The sequence below is a fragment of the Chionomys nivalis genome, chromosome 12, assembly GCF_950005125.1.
Source record: "Chionomys nivalis chromosome 12, mChiNiv1.1, whole genome shotgun sequence".
Classification (NCBI taxonomy): Eukaryota; Metazoa; Chordata; class Mammalia; order Rodentia; family Cricetidae; genus Chionomys; species Chionomys nivalis.
In genome coordinates, this window is record NC_080097.1 from 50,246,065 (window position 1) to 50,266,450 (window position 20,386).

The following is a 20,386-nucleotide window of genomic DNA, read 5'->3' on the forward strand; positions in this document are numbered from 1 at the left end:
GGAAGGCGGTACCCTACAACTACTCAGTACCTACTGGATGAGAACTGATTGGATCAATTAGATAGGACTACGACAGTGGTTCTCAATCTGTAGATCAACAACCCTTTCACAGGGATTGCTAAAGATCACCAGAAAACAGATATTTACCTTTCATAACAGTAGTCATAACAGTAACAAAATTACAGTATGAAATAGCAACAAAATAATTTTATGGTTAGGGTCACCACAAGATGAGGAACTGTATTAAAGGGTTGCAGCATTAGGAAGGTTGAGAGCCATGGGCCTAAGCCGCAGGTGCTGTAATGTATGGTACACAATATAACAAAGTTTCTTCTCCAGCAAGCCCCTCCAATTCTTTGAATACTGAGAATAGAAACAAATTTTCTATATAAAATGAACACATAGCCAACAAATACCAAGAAATGTCAAAGATGCTCATTTTTTTAAAATATTATTAAAACATATTCTAAGAATATTAAGTAGCTTATATTTATTGGAACCTGACATTTTAAAAATGATTTGAGGCTTTTAGGGAAGTTTCTCTCCTAACTGTCGCAGCAGAATCCTTTAGGAACACGTGAGCCCCTTGCTCCCACTGCTATGGATTTGCTAGTCAGCCTCTTCCTCTCCCTGCTCTGCATTCTGCTTGTATACACTCCTCTTCACAACGAGCCTCACTTCCCCTAGCAACACGTGGTCAACCAGACCCTCACCCTCACCCACTCCACTTTCCCCAACAGCAGCCAAGCACAGCGCCAGGGCAGGATGTGGGGCAGATGAATGAAAATCTGAAACCCTTTTTTCTCCAGTGTGTGTTAAGCCTTACCTAAACCCCACGTCCTTAGAGGCGACCCCGCTGCCCTCATTACTCACAGATGTCTTCCCCCAGAGTGGCTATCACTTCACAGACAAGAGGCCCTGGGAGACTAGAGCTGTGGCTTGTTTACTGGTGTCTCTGCCGGGTTTGCAGCAGACATTCTGCCTGCACAGGTAGACGGGCCGGCGCTGAGGGATGAGGAATAGGAATGAATGTCTCGGCCTTCCCCTGGCAGATGAAGCAGGGCCGAAACACCTCTGTCCTGGGTAAGCAGTGTGGCTGATGAGATGCCAGGAAATGGGAAGTGGCCTGCTTCACGAGTGAAGCCATTTGCTACCCACTCAGGGAAACAGATAAAGCAAGGTGACAGACGTGACTTCTCCTATAAACTATACAATGGGTAGCTTGGCTTTTTAAAGCACCACATCAGGTTTAAGCAACTGTGGGCACAGTGAGAAAGAATGGTAGGAAAAGATCCACCAACTCAGAGACTCGACAGATGATGGGCTCTGTTATCAAATTAGGTCGCTACAGAAATACTTCCCTGAACTATTGTACACTTAAAAATGGACAAAATGGCCAGGGATGCCATCAGTGAAAGAGCAGCCTAGCATGCAAAAACAAAAAGCTACCACAAGAGTTGAAATGGTAAAATCTGTGTTACAAAAATTTTATGAATGTAATTGTTACTGGCGGCGTAAAATCCTACAACATATGTACATACTGGGTTATTTTTACTTATTGGATTTCCTCAACTCTTCACTGAATATTATAAATTTACAGATCTAAGCATTTCAATAAAAACTATTCACAATTCTTTGACTATTTTTCAACTTCTAAAACTTATGTGTGTGAGAATTTTTGTGTATATTCATGTGGGTGCCTGTGAAGGCCCCAAGGGGGAATCAGATTCCCTGAGGTGGGGTTACATGTGGTTGTGGGCCTCATAACAGGGGTGCTGGGAACCAACTCCAGTCCTCTACAAGAGCAGCACGTACTCCTAGCTGCTGAGCAAACATCTCTCTGGCCTCTCTTTACTATTGTTTTTAAACAGCAAGAACTTGGTTGTTCATACTGGCCTCTAACTCTGGCTAGGTGAGTCCCCTGCCTTAGCCTCCTAGGTAGCTGTGTAACTCCATCCATTTGCTCCACATTTTTTATTGTTACATAAACAAGAGTGTCAAATGTGGAACTGGGTCAGAGTCTAAATGTTTTTAGAAATTTAATACCTACTACCAAAATGCTTATGAACTATTTTTTTAAGTGATTAATTTTTTGAGGCATGTACAAAAGCCTTGCAAAAGTGAAGAGATAGAAACTGCTGGATCTGCCTTCGCCAAAGTGCGACGAGTAACTTGCTCAGAATCTGGCATCACCCTCAACAGTAAGTTAGGCAGGCTAGTAACTGGTTAGCAGAGAGCCTCAGCCAGTGCTCAGACCACTGTGCTTCTTAAATAAAATGTTCCCGAAGTCACTACCTTTTGCTCTAGGATGAAGGGGTGAGGATTTGTGAGCTCCCCCTGTAAGCTCTCCCCTTTCTCTATTTTTCCTGCATAACTTATTGATTCATTCTACGTGTGTGGGTGTTTGTCTGCACATACATCATGTGCATGTCTGGTGCCTACAAAGGCCAGAAGAGGGCGCTGGATCCCCTGCAAGTGGAGTTACAGATGGCTGTGGGCTGCCAATGGGTGCTGGGAATTGAACCTGGTTCCCTGGGAGAGCAGTCAGTGCTCTCAACTGCTGAGCCATCTCCCACAGGAGGCACTGCGGCTTCACAGCACTTCTGCCCACACAATGTCTTGATTAATTACCTGCAATTATTGATCTGCTGTGTTTGCAGGCTAGATTGCAGGTGAGTGGAGGTAAGGGTTACATTTGATTTACTGACCCTCCACACGCTGACACCATCCACACAGAGAAGTGCAGTCTCTACACCGAGTGAGACCTCAGAGAAAGATCTAGGTGCAAGTGTCCATTTAACGAAAGTTAAAATTCTCATTGTGACCATCTGAAGATGCCTATCTGCACAGGACTTTCCTGGTTTTCTCAGCTGCTTTTGAAATAGCCACGATATTTCTTTTGGTTCTCCTAAACAGTAAATAAGGCTGTGTTTAATTGTTTGTGAAGTAGAGGGCTTTGGTAGGTTCTATTGAAACCCTCTTAGTTTTCATATGTTCATGTTATTAAAACAGTTCTTGGGCTGGGCATGGTGGCTCCTCTAGTAAGTCAAGCAAGGCTGACGCAGACTTGGGAGGTTGAAGCAGGAGGAGTTTGAGACCAGCCTGGGTTACACAGCAAGATCTTACCACACAAAACAAAAACCATAAAAGTAAAGAAGATATTACTGATGCTATTAACTTAACAGTGGTCAAAATAGTTTCCCTGATTAGCTCAGCTCAATTTAGAGCTTTTAAAAGAAAACCAGCAGAGGAAGCAAAGAACACAAAATTAGTTTCCTAAATCTTCACTGATTGGAAACTGCAGTTGTTGGGCTGGTTCCATCCCTACTCCACATTTCTGTATGACTTTCTACACTGTAAGAGACAGTGATGGGGCGAATGGCCATGGCTCCCTATGATAGAGAACAGTGAGACCAATGGCCATGAACCCCCAAGACGAGAATAATCAGACCAATGACCACGGCTCCCCAAGAAAGAAAATGATGGGGAGAATGATCATGGCTCCATCCACACACACTGAAGATCTCTATGTGTGAGCCAGGTCTCAGTTGATGAGGCACCTCCCTTCTCTAATGGATCTGGCTTTGGTCTTTGTTTGGCCCTTAATAAAAACCCCTTTCTAGAACTTGGTACTACAAGGCACAGACGAGGCCTCCTACATAGGAATGGCTGAATACTGTGAACTGTGCCTTCGATGTAGCTGAGCAAGCTGTGCTGCAGCCAATTGGTGCAGCTCCTCTCTGCCAGAAGTTAAAGCATCTCCATTACCTCATGTGAGCTAGCAACCTTCCTGAGCCATGCCATCTGCCTCAGAGGTACTTCATGATAAAAATGAGAGAATGCTTTAAACTATGGGAAAGATGAAGACCTGACACCTAAGTAACCGTTTATATTGCAGCAGGCATGTGGAAAACACAAGACAAAGTCATACCAGCCAACAACGCAGAGAGCAGAAACACCTTTGCAGTAACAAATGACCCATGTACCCCTTAAATAACAACCTAAAGTGGGAGCTTTCTAATTTCTATCAGCAAACAGGCAGATGGGAAAGTTTTTATCCAGCCATGCTAAACTCTGTCCCGCCAGCATCTCATGCCCATCAGCTTTTCCTTTCGCTGGGCAGTCTCCCTTCCTGCTCCCTCCCCCCACCTGCAAACGCTCCTTGCTCCTTTTCTCACTCCTATTCTGTCTCTGCCACTGCTACCACTGGTCCAACAGGAACCGGCATAACTGGCTGGATCCAGGAGGCAGCTGTTTCAGTCCCAGCCCACGTTGCCCATGCGGCACTAATTTTCCTGTCTACTTCAGGTATGAAACCATGCGTGAATGGTGTGGTCACACGGACGTGATTCTGTTTTAAATGTATGTTCTACACATCCTCTATGCCCCTCTTATTATTTCTATCTGTTTAAAATTTCCATTGCAGCTCTGAAAATGTGGGTTTCTCTGTGCAATATGTGACCTCCGCCACCTTGGTTAAGGGCAAGGAGGGCAGGTTGGACAATCTCACTGCCATCTTGACTAAGGGCAGGGCAGGCAACCAAGTCACCATCTTTACTGAGGTATCCCTTGCCTCGTCTCACCGTTTACTTAAGTTTTCGTCTCTAAATCCTCTTACTGACTCTGTTACATGTGTGTTTTACACAGTAGCATGCTTTTGGCAGGGTCCACCAGAGCATCCACTTCATCTAACTCCTGTTTAATGTGCGTGTGTGCATGCATTGTGACTTCTGAGTTAACTTTATGTGTGAACATAAGTTAGCTTTAACTCTGTGTATATATGTGTATGAAACTTTAATTCAACTGTGTATGTTTTTACCTGTACTATCATGAATGATAACAATCTCCAACTTCCTACATTGTACCCTGAACCTATCCACTCCTCCCCTTGCTCCCCATCAGCACCCCATTTTAAGAGACAGTTTCTGGAGTTAGGGAGATGGCTTCGCAGTTAATAATAGTGCATGCTGTTTTTACAGAAGATCAGAATGTTACAACTCTAGCTCCAGGGGATCGGATGCCTGTTTCTTGGCTTCATATTCATTAATGGTTTCTCAAGGATGCCAAAGGAAGTCAGGGGTGGTGTGTGTGTGTGTGTGTGTGTGTGTGTGTGTGTGTGTGTGCGCGTGTGTGTGAGCATTAGGGATCTGAAGGGACTGTGGCTTTCGTTCTGGCCTCTCCTTCAGGCGGCGAGGTGCAGTCTTGGAGGGGTGAGCAGCAGCGTCAATGCTCTAAGCGAGGACTCGAGTCTCTGCGCTCTCACCGTGCTAGCTTTCTCCTGGACGTCCTGGACGACCTCTTGCTCTCCCCGAAGAATTCAACACTCACATATTCCCTAGGATTTCAGGTCAAGCAGCAGCTTCCATGAATGCCCCCTCCTTCCAAGTTAGCTACTTGTGCTCATGCTCTACTTCAGAAGTCCCTGGTGCTTCTTTTCCGGGCCTCTTGTCACCAGGCACCATTACAGCAGAGCTTGGCTCTCAGTGGGCTCTGAGGAATCTGAGGACAACAGCTGTGCTTTTCTTTCTGACTGAGTATCCACTGAGACCAACACCGCAGAGCAAAGGCTTAGGAGAAGAGGATTCTGAGAACGGGAGGCAGAAGGCAGAGGAGAAAGGCTAGGTCACAGGTGTGAAAGGGAGCAGCAACTGCAGGGAGAGACAACCACCACGAAAATGCTGCACAACAAGGTCTTCAACACATCCCAGAAGACCCTGGGTCACCTCAGGGAGAGCAAGTCAAATGAGATAACAGAGGCAAACCAGATGTTTGCCTCTAGGCTGGGAGGTAAATAGAAGGTGAGGCCTCGGACCCTGGAGTCACCAGGGGAATGGCATTCTTGTAAGAACTAGCTGCTACAGTCTGCAGGCAAACAAGCCCTTTCCAAATGGAGAAGAAAAAAAAAACCCTCAAAAACAACAAAAAGGATGAATCTCAGTAGTAGAGTGAAAACCATCCAATTGCAAATGGAGAAGTACTTAAAGATCCCACTTTTGTGACACACTAGAAGAAATCACAGAAAACTGAGGTCACGTGATGGGGGAGGGGCTGCCATCTAAGGGTAGAGGCTGCAGCTTCACAAGATGAAGTGTTCTGTGATGGATGTGGTGATGGTAGCACATTAACAACAATGTACTTAACTCCACCAAACGAGATTGTTAAACTTGCAAATTCTATGTTCCGTAAGTCTTGGAATTAAGAACAGAATTGGAAGAGTAATGGGAACAGCTACAGGAGGATATGGGGTTGAGGGGGTTCGGTTTGTTTCTTGAACAGAGAAGCAAGAAATTTCAGTGTAATAATAAAAGGCGAGGAGCTGTTGCCCGAGGGCAGTCTATTTTGGTGTAAGGATCCTAAGAATTAGCCTGGGTCTGCAGGAAGGCTGGCTCCCATACAAAAGTGAGAAGAGATAAAAGAAAGTCTGTTTGGGTATGCTGCAGAGTATGGAATTGGCAAGAAATAAACCATTTAAAAGTTATGACAGCTTTTGAAGGAGGTGGCTGGAGAAGGATAGGAAAAGAAAAGGTGGTTATGAGACTGGCATGGGGAGTGTGCTGGGCACAGCAGAGGGAAAGCAGGCCAGCCTGAGCACCCGCCTGGGAAATGGCGCCCTTGCAATGGTGTCGATGGTCTAAATCTCAAGAGTGACCTGAAGATGGGGCTCTTGGTTCACACAAGCGAAGAATGTAGATTATTCTTATTATCAAGATTACCAAAGAGGGATGCTATTAACTGAAGACACAGGCACTGGGAAGCATGTGGCAAAGGAAGGAGGTACTGGAGCCTAGACACACAGGTCTGATCTATGGAGCTGGACCTACAGGCAGTTGGGAGACACCCCATGTGGGAGCTGGAAATGGACATCATTTAAATAAACACCCTTCCCCATCTACTTTTATTTATGACATCCAGATGGAGTATTATCTCTATACTAGAGCATGGGTTAGTGATTTACAAAAAAAAAACACGCACACACACACACACACACACACACACACCAAAGCCCACTTCAACCATAAAACCAGGCAGTGGCACATTTCCTCAAAATGAATATTTTCTGGAGCCAATGACATTCCAAAAATAAAATAAAATGCCAGTATTCATTTCTGTCACTGATTCCAGTCTTCCCAGGGCTAAGGGTGATTACTGTTTATCTTGCAGAGATGATCCTGAGCACACTAGTGATGTAAGGAAGGACCTTGTTATAAATTCAAGGACCCAATAGGAAAGACAAATCTGTACCCTCTTATGTAGTCTCGCTTCTTCCCTTTTCCTCTGTCGGGATGTGGGAATCTTCTTGCACACTGTCTTCTTACTTCAAGCATGAACAAGGACAAGTGTCCTGCTAGTCTCCTGGGTTTTGAGCCATTGTCACATGTCTCAAGCACCCCTTCAACACATGCCAGCACTGGCTTTCTCCACAACCACACAAAAGCCAGCTCTTAACATTCTTAAGAGAGAGAGGTTTCTCTTCCATTTGAAGGATGGAGAGAATGTTTTGGTGTTATCTCTTTCTGAGCCATTTTACAATCAGCTAAGCACACCTGTATCCTCTGTAGTTATACCCAAGCCCAGGTTGTTCTCTGACACCTTCAAACACAGGAGCACCAGAATAAGCTGCAGGTAATGGGAGCCTTTGCTCAGATCTTACCTGTGTGCCCTCTGAAGGATGTTAGCAGTGTGCAGTTTTCTTGTTCCAGTTTGAGGATGGTGACTTGGCCCGAGTGATCACCAATAAACACATGACGGGTTTCAACATCAAATCTATCATGTAATCGTTAAGGATTGTAAAGTGGGGATTTATGAGAGTAAGAAACAAAACGTCTACAGTAGTTTAACAAGGAATGTTCACGGCCATGCTAGTAGAACTTGAAGAGAGGACCTGGGAGACATGAAAGGGGACTTAAGAAAATGAAGGACAATATTGCTAGATAGCCAGACACAACATGACTGAGCTGTCACTTATCATATTAATTTACACATCTAATATAACCACAATAAAAATATCAACATGTTTTCTGGAGCATGATATGTTCTTTCCAAATTCCACACAGAAAAATAAATAGAAGGAAGAAGATACAATAATACTTTGAAAATCAAAACAGCATGTAATAGGAGGCCATGTCTACCAGATATTAAAATATGCTATAAAGTTTTCTGTTATTGTTGTTGTTTAGAGAGGGATGGTAAAATATGCTCTAATGAAAACACCTTCTCAGCACGTTTAAGTTTCAAGGCCTTCGTGTTCTAACCTGCAGCTGCTGTAAGGTCAGGGCTGCCTCCTGCTCTTCAGGCATTAGGAGTTGATGGCTGCCAATTCCTCCGTGCTGGGCACCAGGTGGGAGCTCTCTGCTGAGGTCCTTGTGGCAGCTGACCAGTCACTGCTCGGCCATCTTCAATTATGCATCCCTGAAGGGAGTCTGGAGTGGGGCTTACACTTTTTCTGATTCAAGCATGTATATTTGGGCGAGGTGAACCCTCACCATATTTTTCAAGATCTGCAAATGAAAGTGAAACACTTCATCTGGATTTTTGTTTGTTTGTTTGTTTTTTGTTTTTTGTTTTTCGAGACAGGGTTTCTCTGTGGCTTTGGAGCCTGTCCTGGAACTAGCTCTTGTAGACCAGGCTGGTCTCAAACTCACAGAGATCCGCCTGCCTCTGCCTCCCAAGTGCTGGGATTAAAGGCGTGCGCCACCACCGCCCGGCCTTCATCTGGATTTTTTATTGTTGTTCTGACTTTTTAAATTTTTACTTATTATTTTTTCATATAATATATTTTGGTCAGTCTCTGCCCTTGTTGCTGTGGTAAATCAGTGAGGAATGTACAGATGAGATTCTATGACCTGATCATGGTATGTCGTCTGCCTGGGAGGGCTGCTGACCTACTGAGTGTCCAGTCCCTGCCTTTTAGTTTGGTGATTGCTCTTTTTAGAGGAAGTGTCTGCTAAATGTCTGGCCTACAAAATGTCTGGCCTACAAAATGTCTTTAAAGTGTGAGAGTATTGACAGAGAGACAAATGATCTAGAATAGGAGGCCTACAATCAGATACTCAGGATACACAGAAACCTAGGATTCATCCATTTTACTTTGTTTTCAATGTGGAGGATTTTTATCTTCTAATTTTATGTATTTTTATTATTTTAGCATGTGTATGTACACACACACACACACACACACACACACACACACACACCTGTGGAAGCCAGAGAAGTCATCGGATCAGTAGGAGCTGTAGCTTCTAGCACTGGTGAGCCCTCCCCTCGGCAGCTGGTGCTGAGATCTGAACTCCAACCACACAGATAAACGGCAAGCTTTCTTAACTGATGAACCATTTCTCCAGAACTGCAGACTCCAGAAAGCAGAGATTTAACATAAGCCCTGCCATTTGTGTGGTCCCAACAGAGCAGGCCACTCTTACTGGTTACTGACAAGAATTTTTAACAGCCCAAGTCCCCGAGACGCTTGTTTAGCAAAGCCGACCTGCAGAGATACAGAGACAGCACAGCAAACTGAAACAAAGATAAATCCTTTCTGCCCATGTTGCTTTTGTCAGTCTTATCACAGCAACAGGAGACGAATCTAATACAGCCAGGGAGCTCCCGCTACAGCAACACAGTGCCTTTGGTGTTGCAGAATACTGAAGGAATTTTAGGGCAATCACATTCCTCTGTAGGACAACACAATGGTGGACACATTTGTTCAGATCCATACACCACACAATGTGCAACAGCAAAAGTGAACCCTGAAGAAAGCTAGGGATTCTGGATGAGAATGACGTATTCCCTTAGTTATTTGTCTCAGCCCATTTGTTTTGTTTTTTTGATTTCTGGTTTCCTGAGACAGGGTTTCTCTGTGTAGCTCTGGAGCCTGTCCTGGAACTTACTTTGTAGACCAGGCTGGTCTCGAACTCACAGAGATGCCCCTGCCTCTGCCTCCTGAGTGCTGGGATTAAAGGCATGTGCCACTACGCTCAGAGTCTCATCTCACTTGTAACAAAATATCTGACCAAAGCAACTTAGGTAGTGTTTGCTGTGACTCCCAGGTCCAGGGGGTATAGTCCACAATGGCAGGAAAGCCCAGTGTGACAGGAGCAGGAGGCAGCTGATCCCACTGCCTGCGGTTAGAAGGCAGACAGCGAGGATGTGCACAGTTCACTTTCTCCTCTCCATTCAGTGTGTATGTTTGTGTGGGGTGCTGCCCATGAAATGCCACCACTCACATTTAGGGCATGTCTTCTCATGGCAATTAACCTACCCTAGAATCCTTCGCAAGAATGGTGTTGTGTAAGCACTCTGAGATCTCTGAGCAAATCTCCCATGCTGCAGGGAAATTCCTTATGACAGAGATGCTGTAAAGAAGGTGAAACATTCCATCCAGCAGGGACGTTTAATGTTTAATGCCCTAGGAAGTGAAGACTCTGGAAGAACCTGGAGAAGACTGGATTCACTCAGTCCCTCCCTCCCCAGCATACAGAGCTGTAAGGACAGCAGAGAGCCACTTCCAGAGCAGCGTATGGTAATGCAACGATAGACACTGCTGTGTCCTAGAAGACGTGCAGGGCATCTGAACTGCAGAAGAAACAGAAACTAGCGAGGCCACTGAAAAGAAGCAGTGACCAGCGAGGCACCTGGAGGAGGTTCATCCGAGCTGCCTGAGATAGCCTCCAACTGCTGAGCATCCTGAGCTGCCCGAGATAGCCTCCAACTGCTGAGCTGCCTGCAGGTTGTGCTGTATGGTCCAGGTTTCCAACTTTCATGAGATGTCATCTGGCTAGAGTGGATTTTTGGTACGCGGCTATCACTGAGTAACCTCTGCTCCTGTAAATAATCTCTGGCCCAGTAAAACTTACTGGTTCACCAAGATGAACTCTGGTGGCATCCTTACTTTGGTTTGTCTTTTGCCCCCTACCTGAGGCGAAATGACAACTGTTCACATCTCCCCAGGAAGAGTTTCACATAACTCATGATTACAGCTTTGTTTCCATGGCGATTTTAAAGCCCACAAGTTGATAAAAGTTGCACGTGCCAACATAGGTTTATGAATTGTAACGCATGGGGAGAACTGGAAATCTCAGTATTTAATCGTTTTCTGTGAATCTAAAACTGCTATAAAATATCCTAGAAAAATAAAAAAAAAAACCTATGAAATAAGATGGGAAAGAGTCAGGAATGCAGCTCAATGGTAATGCTTATCTGTCATTTGTGAAGGCCTGGGTTTGGTCATCAGCAACACATACAAACAGATACACACACACACACACACACACACACACACACTACTATATGACTCTTACTATCCAAAGAAGGAACATATTTTATATGTCAAATATTTTAATATTTAAAAATGAAATTTATTAAAATATGTTAAAGTTTATTAAAATATATTCTTTTAAAACCTAAACAACAACAACAACACAAACCCTAAGGGTTTCTAACATTACAAGAAAGAAAAAAAAAAAACTCCTCTGAAGGATGGCAGGATAATAACTCTCTACCTAAACTAGCAGTTAAGGAAAAGGAGTTAGTCAGATGTGGTGGTATAGGCCTATAGCCCCAAATACTCAGGAGGCTGAGGCAGGAGGATGGAGATTTGAACCAGGCTAATTATACGATGAGTTTCAAAACAGCCTGGGCTGTGTATCAAGACCTGTCTCAAACAAACACCAAAGCACAAAATGACAATTAAAATTACAGGAATGATGAGTACCTTTCTTCTACATAAATTTCCTACAAGGGTAAATATACAGCACTAGTTAGTAAGGAAACTCAGACACTTCCAACTAGCACATGCGGGGGGCGGGGGGCGGGGGGCGGGGGATAGGACTAGAAAATGGCCACTTTGCACCTTCATGAGGGAAATGACTCAGCTAAAGCTTGGCCACTAAACAGAACCTTAACAGAAATGCTGGCGGGGGCTGGGAGCTAAGTCACTGATTTTCCTGGGACAAGAGGAGGGTAACAACCCCAATCTCTAAACCACTGCAGTCCCTGGAGTCATGAGTTGTGCTCAGACTGAATGCAAGATGATGACCCAGTTGTCGGGGCTCCTGATGGGAAACGCGGGGTGAAGCAACAGAACCATCACCATGAGGAAGGACAAAAGGCTAAACGTACACAGAATCAGGGGGCAGGCAGATGAACAAAGTACGTGATGTCGATGGAGGGGTCAGTTTAGAATAAGGACTATCTAGAGAGCAAATTCAGAAGCTTCCAGAGACGGGAGAACTGTTCCAGAGGAGGAATCAGAACACTTGACAATGTCTCGACGAGATGTAGTGTCCACATCCAATTTCAAACAAATCTATTACAAAAAGTGACTTGCAAAGCAAGCACAAGCTGAGAATAGAGGATTTAGAACTATGAGGGATTATTAATTTCCCGAGGCAACTCTATCTTTGTGATTATGAACAAATATTTAGTTTTAGAGGTTCATAATGAAATATATTTAGTTAAAATGACATTAGGGTCTAGAATTTGCTTCAGAATTTGTGACAAAGGGGGGGCCAAATTATCAACAGTGGATGTGAATTATGGATAAGTGTCATTAAAATATTTCTGGGGCAGTGGTGGTACTGCAAAGATACTCAGGAGCAAGGGCTGGCATTGTGGCTTGAAAACAGGAGCTGTTAAGATGAATTTGGTGGGGCACGCAGTTTCTGGAAGGGGCTGTCCAAACTAACTCTCTCTCTCTCTCTCTCTCTCTCTCTCTCTCTCTCTCTCTCTCTCTCACACACACACACACACACACACACACACACACACACACAGGCTTCTGATAACTAGTAACATGATTCTCTGCTTGGAAAACAGTCACAACATGAAGGTGACTTTAGGAACTAGTGGTTATAATCTTAAACAAATGTTAATATGGTCAAGGCAAGTTGAACTTCAATTTTTGTTTTTCATTTTCAGATAGTTTGAAAAGTTATCTTCTTGATGGCATATGTGTGTCTTTGCTCGACCTGCCTGGTTTGGCTAGAGTAAGACACAGATAAATGGAAGACGCACCATTACAAGGCCTGTGGATGCTGCCAGCATCAGAACAAGCCACAGGATGCTATCAGTTCTGATGTCCAAGAGCGAAGAGGACAAGGCAGAAGTCCATGGCACAATACCTCAGAAACAATGGTCCCCTTCAGGCTTTGGCTGGCTCATCTGATGCCTGAGGACATTGCCTCTAGGTGTTGTGCTGCCCTGTTAAGGACAAGCTCCCTCCCCTGTTAACTTTGTCTCTGGTCTTGCTCACTCTCCCCCTTTACGACTTTCCACCAAGATGGGCTCTCATCTTGCCCTTCTAGTGGGAGAATAACGGCAACACTAGCCTCCGTGCACTCATATACACACCCACTGCCACACAGGCGCAAGGAGATGGTGGCAAACTGCTGTATTATTGACAACTGACTAGATACTTTGTAAGCACAGAGATAAAACCCCAAAGCAGGTCCCCTGCTTCTGCATCTGTGAATGGTGTTGATTTCCGGGTCCTGCCTCACTAGTCAGAATTGGAGGATCCACCTTTTATACCAGAGAACTTTCTTCCTTGCCGTGGGAGAAACATGTCACGCACCAACTGATGCTAGGCTTGCCAGAGCCCAACCAGCAAGAACTGAGGCTTCTCTGGTATTTACAGGTACCCACCCCAAGTACATGGACTGACAACTTGGGAGAAAGAACATCACACTATGGATGTTTCAGAGAGTTTCATGCCTGGAACAAAGTCTGCAGGATACCATCTAGAAGACAGCTAGCTCACTGGTCCCTGGCATGGCAGCCTGTCAAGAGATATTTACAATTTAATTTATTATTATTAGTGTTGTGTATGTGGACCAAGAGGACAACTTCCAGTAGCTGGTTGTTTCCTTCCAGCATGAATTATGGAGACTGAACTCAGGTTCCAAATGTGTGCAGCAAGCACTTCTACCTGCTAAGCGATCCAAATGGCCCCCAAAATATTCCTAAATGAACAGAAATCTCATGGCCTACTCTCTAAGCATCAATGGGATATTTATAATGTTAGGGGGATTTCCTATTAGAGAAATAACTTGTTTATTAAAACCAAATGTATTTTGTTGATGGCTGTAGCCCCGTGGACCACAGTCCCGACACCTGAGGACCACACTTTAGGCTGTGTCCTGTCTGGGTGTCAGAACTCGGTCATAGCAATCAGCAGGCCTTGCTTCACCCCATTTATGTGGGAACCCCCAGCCCCAATACCTTGTACCTTAAGAAGGTCTCTGAGCATCTTTTTCACACAATGAAAAACAGTAAATAAAAACAGAAAACAATGCACACATTTCAAATTTCTATGCATCAAAGAGAAAGGGACTTTCTCGGCAAAGGATACTGCAGGCCCGAGGCCACAGCGCCGGTGCGGTGACATCCCAGGCGCTGCCCACTCTCAGAGCAGTGCCAGGCGAACTGCTTGTCCTGCCCAGTGCTCAGCACCCACTCCAGCTCCAGAACAAACAGGACCATCGTCACTCTGCTCTGATGTGCTGAAAAAAATCAAAAGATGAGAAAATGATAAAGAAAGCATCCTGAAGAAAATGGGAAAATATAGCCCACTGTTAGATCCTTTTCCCCATCTCAGAAGAGGCTGAAGGACAAAGCCACCAGGGACAGGACAAAACAACAGCTTTCCTTGGACACTTGTTTTGTTTTTCTTTCTTTTTTTTTCTTAAATGATCTATCTCTTCACAATCTTGCTTGTGTCCATCCAAGAATTACTTCCTCAGAGAGCTCCCTTCCCCAAAGCTTGGCCAAGCATACTAGGGCTATTGGATCAGTGCGACCACAAGACACATTAGGAAAGACATTTGCAGCACAGTCACTGGTCAGTTTATGTGCACTTCCCCCAAAGGAAAGGTATATTATTTTGTTGGTGGTGGTGAAATCTGATTTTTAAACTCTTAACAAAATTTCTGACAGTTTCCTGTCAGAACCTAAAAGCTTGGCGAATAATTACAAAAAGGGATGGCGGCCGTCTGAAGGAGAATGGCCCCCAACAGTTTCATCCATTTGAAAGCTTGCTCTTCAGTTGGTGGAAATGTTTGGGAAGGATTCAGAGACGTGGCCTTGTTGGAGGAGGTGTGGCATTGGGGATAGGTTTCGATGTTTCCAAAGACTTGGGCCATTCCCAGTATGGAATTTCTCTTTCCTGCTTGCGGATCAATAGGTGATCTCTCAGGCTGTTACTGCCTCCTTGTCTCTGCTTTGCCATCAGGGATTTCCCTCTCAAACTATATGCCCCAATAAATGCCTTCTTTTATAAGTTGAGTTGGTCATAGTGTTTCACCAAAGCAACAGAAAAAGGTAACTACAATAAGAATGAAATACCCGTTTTGCAGAACTCTGTACATGAGAGAAAACATCCCATGGTTACTTTATACAACAGCAACCCTGTCAGAAGAATTTCGCATCATACAACTTCAGAGCGAGAAGAGACTGCTCGTACCTTCTAGCCCTCTCTCTGTTGCTCACCTGGACAAACAGGTACAGTGAAGCTCAGTGGTTTGGCTAAGGCCTCATGGTTCTCAGTTACTTAATAAGCTCAAGTAGGAAGAGTGAGTTCTGCTTTCTTGCTATGTGATGCCAGGCAATGGAACATGGGAACATGGTAAAAGAATGAACACACTGCAGCCTGGCTAGTGGTCTGGTGGGCCGGGAGTATATTCTTGAGTATGGTGAGGTGTAGATTTTCCACTTTGATTACCAAGCAGCGTCAGACAATGTGGGTGGCTGTCTGCAGCCCACTGCAGCAAAACCATCTGCCAACTTCAGGGTGTTTAACACATTCATTTAGTCACTGTGGAGACCGAGAGTGGAGTGTCTGAATCTCTCTCTCTCTCTCTCTCTCTCTCTGTGTGTGTCTGTCTGTCTGTCTCTCTGTGTCCGTCTTACACACACACACACACACACACACACACACACACCAGCAAAGTAAACCTTAATTTCTATGGCAAAGTCGGTTCTTTTAGTGTCTGGGTGTCAGTGGAAAAACAAACCAAATCTCAAAAACTCAAAACAGTCTAAGGAGAAAGAACTCTTTTACTCAGAAGAAAGCCCTTTGAAGGCAGATAGTTACCTCTACAATTCAGAAACTCATAGGAAAACCTGGGCTTGACACCTGGCTTTGTGAAGAGAAACCGGGCAGAGAAGGATCCTAGTCTTAGCAGGGGAGCAAGCTTTCTCACCATCAGGCCATCAGGATCTGCAGGCAGCGCCTCACCACGCTGAACTGCTTTTCTCTTCCCTGGTTTCGGAGCTGTAGTCACGATTTCACCAAATGCTTTTCCTGTGTTGCCTTTTCCCACCCAGGCGGTGGTGTTGGGGGAAAAGAGCCCTGTGCAGGCCGGGAGAGCTGCCTACCACTGCACCACATCCTCAGCCCTTTGCGCACTGACATATACGGGAGGGGTTTTCTCCTTTGGCTTGTTGATGTGAGGGACTATCCTGATTTTTGGTTGAAGAGCTCTGCATAGCTGTAATAACTCTGGCTGGGTCATGCTGGAAAACCCATTTATGTACCGTGTACTTGGACTATTCTTTACACTTGTCCTTTCTTGTAATACAGAAAGGAAGTGATATCTTTGGTACTGGTATCAGCTATCAATGGTTGATTTTTAAAAAATGAATTTATTGAGACAAAACTCACTACACTTCCGACCTTTTTAGAGATCAGCAATTCCTTGGCTGATAGCATATTCATATTACATGATCATCACCACCACCTACTTCCGGAGTATTTCCCTCACCCCCAAACAATTCAATTCTCCTTTTCCCTGACTTGAGTCAATATGCTTTCTGTCTCCTATTCTTGACACTTCACATAAATGTAGTCAAATGATGTGGCCTTTTGTGTCTGACTTCTTCCACTAAGCATGTTTTTAAGTTCACATGTTACAGCATGTATTATCACCATTCCATTCTGTTAGTCAGACAGACAGACATACACACACACACACACACACACACACACAAGATTCCATTCATCCACAATTACTTCCCTCTTTTGGCTATTATAGTGTTTCTTTTTTTTTTTATAGTGTTTCTAAAAATCTGTTTACACATTTTTTTTCAATTCTAGTCATACAGGGGTGAGTAAAAACACTGTGTCACAAGATAACTATTTTAACTCTTTGAAAAATTGATGGAAGATCTTTCAAAGAGACTATGTCATGTCATATTCCTATCATCAACTCTAGTCTATCCACATTACTTTCAAAGCTGTTTTACTTGAGATAGATTCTCCTTATACAGCCCAGACAGACCTTGAACTCACAGTTCTCCTGCCTTAGGTATGTGTCATCAAGCATAAAGTAATTTTCCCAAAGGAATTCATATTTACTGACATAGTCAACTATGCTTCAGACACATCAACAGGCAATTCATACATAAAATTTCTCTAAAAAATTTTTTATAGAAAATGACATAATTTACCATTTTAACCACTTTCAGACATGCATTCTGTAGAACTAAAAACATTCAGATTAACATATGATAGTCATCACCTCTCTAGAACTTTCACATCTCTTCAAATATAAACCCTGAGCCTGTTAAACACTAGTTTACAACTTCCCTTGCTCCCCTGCTCGTCATAACTACCATTTCATCTCCATCTCTACAGCTTTGACTGAAGTAAGTACCACACACACACGGGCTCTTCCATTCCTCCATTTCCAGAGAGTCCCTGTAGTTTCACATACTTTCTTCCTTAATGGTTCATAAACTATGACCAGTAAAACCATCTGCTCTATGAGTATGGAGGGGATGGAAGAAGGGAGCTTTTGCTCTTTGCCTGCTTGCTCTCTCTTGTAGCAAGTCCATTCCTTACTGCTACTAGTGACTTCTTCTTCAGGACTCTGCCACAGACTGAAGACTGTTGGGACATCAAGCATCATGGACTGAACAACCCACTGAAGTCTTGGACCTTTCATTGGTACAACCACTCTTGGCAAGCTGGACCACAGCCTGTAAGTCATTCTAATAAATCCCCTTTCTCTACATATGTGTATATTTTTCTCCCTTTTCCCCCAATGGCATAAACCTTGCTTCTTTTATGAAGCCAACGTTTGAGCTGTCTATCTAGAGAGATTCATTCTCTCGGTGCTGCTCCTCTAGAGCAGTTGTTCTCAACCTGTGGGTCATGACCCCTTTGGAGGGCAAATGACCCTTTCACAGGGGTCACCTAAGACCATCAGAAAACACGTTTACATTACAATTCAAAACAGTAACACAATTACAGTTATGAAGTGCCAACAAAAGTAATGTTATGGTTGTGGTCACTGCATGAGGAACTGTATTAAAGGGTCACAGCATTAAAAAGGTTGAGAACCCCTGCTGTAGAGAGCCCTCACTAATACAAGTTTTCTTTAAGGGGAGGTTTTAAACTAAAAAGTCAACTTCTTCTTATACATATAGAGCTATTAGGACCATCTATTTCTTCTTGAGTCATCTGCAGTGCAGTTTGTGACTTTCAAAGACCTGTTGACTTTATTTGTTCTTTATATCAACGCATATCAATATAGTATTCACACATGCAGCCTCTGGATGAGTGTCAGGTCACAGTGCTCAAGGCATGTGACCCTGAGCACACTGGAGCCTTTGGAAGAGAGTAAGGCCACTCTTTCCTGACACTGACAATTTCCAGTGTTTCCCCTTGCTCGTCTAGCCAGAAGTTATCACTCAGGAAACAGCCTTGATGGCTGCAGGCTTCTCTGTCCCACCTGCTTTATATCTCATGAACTGCTGTACTAATCTGTCTTCCCTCCCCTCCGGGTAGCTTCGGTTTCTTTGTTCCTTTCCTTTTTCTTTCCCGCAGTAAACCAAGGTCACTGATTTGAGACCTTGCTGTCAGTCTCCCTTAGATGCTGCTGCAGATATACCCTATACATACTGCTATCCTTGTTTTCATTTTTACTCAGTTCATGTTATTTATGCTTTGTGGTTTCTCCTTTAACCCATGGATTATTCAGAATTGTATTATTTACCTTCCAAATATTTTAGGATTTCCCAAGAATCTATATTCATCATCAAATTTAACTTTAATTTCATTCTTAGAAAATGTCTAAATCCTTCGAAACTTATCAAGACTTGTTTTATGGTTTTAATCCTAGCAGAAGTTCTGTGTGCAGTTTGAAATTGGGCATATTCTGTTTCAGTTGAACAGAATTTCTACAGGTGACCACTGGGAAAGGCACTGAACTGTCCTTGACAACCTTCTGCATGCCTGTTCCATCAGTTACCGGGAAGAGAATGTTAATTTCTGACTACAACTGTGTGTGTGTGGCCATTTGTCCCTAAAGTTTCATTGTTGCCCTTATCTCAAAGCTATGTTAGTAACATACAAAAAGACTCATTATGGCCTTCTGCTGGACTCGCTCTTTATTTTTGATCTGAAATCCACTTTGATATTAATAAAATTACCTGAGCTTCATTTTGGTTAGTGTTCTCGTGGTATGACTTCTACCTTTCTACCATCAACTTGCTTCTCAAATGACTAACAGTGTCTTATCTACAGGTTACATTTGAATCTCAAATCCTCACTCAACAGACTTGATTAAAAGTTGACGACTTTTAGTCACTAGTTTTACCTTATTTATATTTAATGGATTATTGATATTTTAGGTTTAAACCTATCCCCTTCCTATTCTCTTTTTTCCATTTTCTTTCTCCATTTTTCTCTTACTTTGGCCTTTGTTTTTATTCACTGAAATAATTTTACAATTCTATTTTATTTCATTGGTTAATAGCTGTTTGTCATAGTAACAGTTGTTTATGGGAAAGAGTATGTATCTCTAATTCACCAGTTTTCATGTTTAGCATAACAACTTTACAACAGCATATTTCTATTTTTCTACTTTCTACTTTTTTTTTTTCTTCGAGACAGGGTTTCTTCATAGCTTTTGGTTCCTGTCCTGGCACTAGCTCTTGTAGACCAGGCTGGCCTCGAACTCACAGAGATCCGCCTGCCTCTGCCTCCCGAGTGCTGGGATTAAAGGCGTGCGCCACCACCGCCCGGCTACTTTCTACTTTTTTAAATATCATTATACACATTAATTTCATATCTGACACCAATTCTATGTTGTTGTTAGTAAATATCTTTGAAAGAGACTGCACTGCAGTGAGCATTTTGTTGTTCTCAGTCTTGGAGTAGGTGCATATTTCCAATTGACATTATTTTCTTCCTGAAGATTTTCCGTTGACATTTCCTCTAGTGGAGGTTTATACAAAATTAATTCTTTGGGTTCTTTATGACTGAAAAGTTTTAATTTAATTTTTTTTTAAATGTCATTTTATTTATTTATTTATTTATTTATTTTTGGTTTTTTTGAGACAGGGTTTCTCTGTGGTTTTGGAGTCTGTCCTGGAACTAGCTCTTTTAATT

At 43.4% G+C, this 20,386-nt stretch overlaps 1 protein-coding gene across 1 annotated transcript in view; it reads right to left on the reverse strand.

The window, feature by feature from the left end:
* Wdfy2 (WD repeat and FYVE domain containing 2) overlaps window positions 1-20,386 on the reverse strand; it is a 128,422-nt gene that overhangs the window by 13,602 nt on the left and 94,434 nt on the right. Inside the window, exons 5-6 of the mRNA XM_057786281.1 lie at window positions 14,345-14,495; window positions 7,652-7,764 (exon numbers count right to left, since the gene is read on the reverse strand). Of these exons, the coding sequence (XP_057642264.1) occupies window positions 7,652-7,764; window positions 14,345-14,495 (264 nt within the window). The remainder of the gene's footprint in view (window positions 1-7,651; window positions 7,765-14,344; window positions 14,496-20,386) is intronic.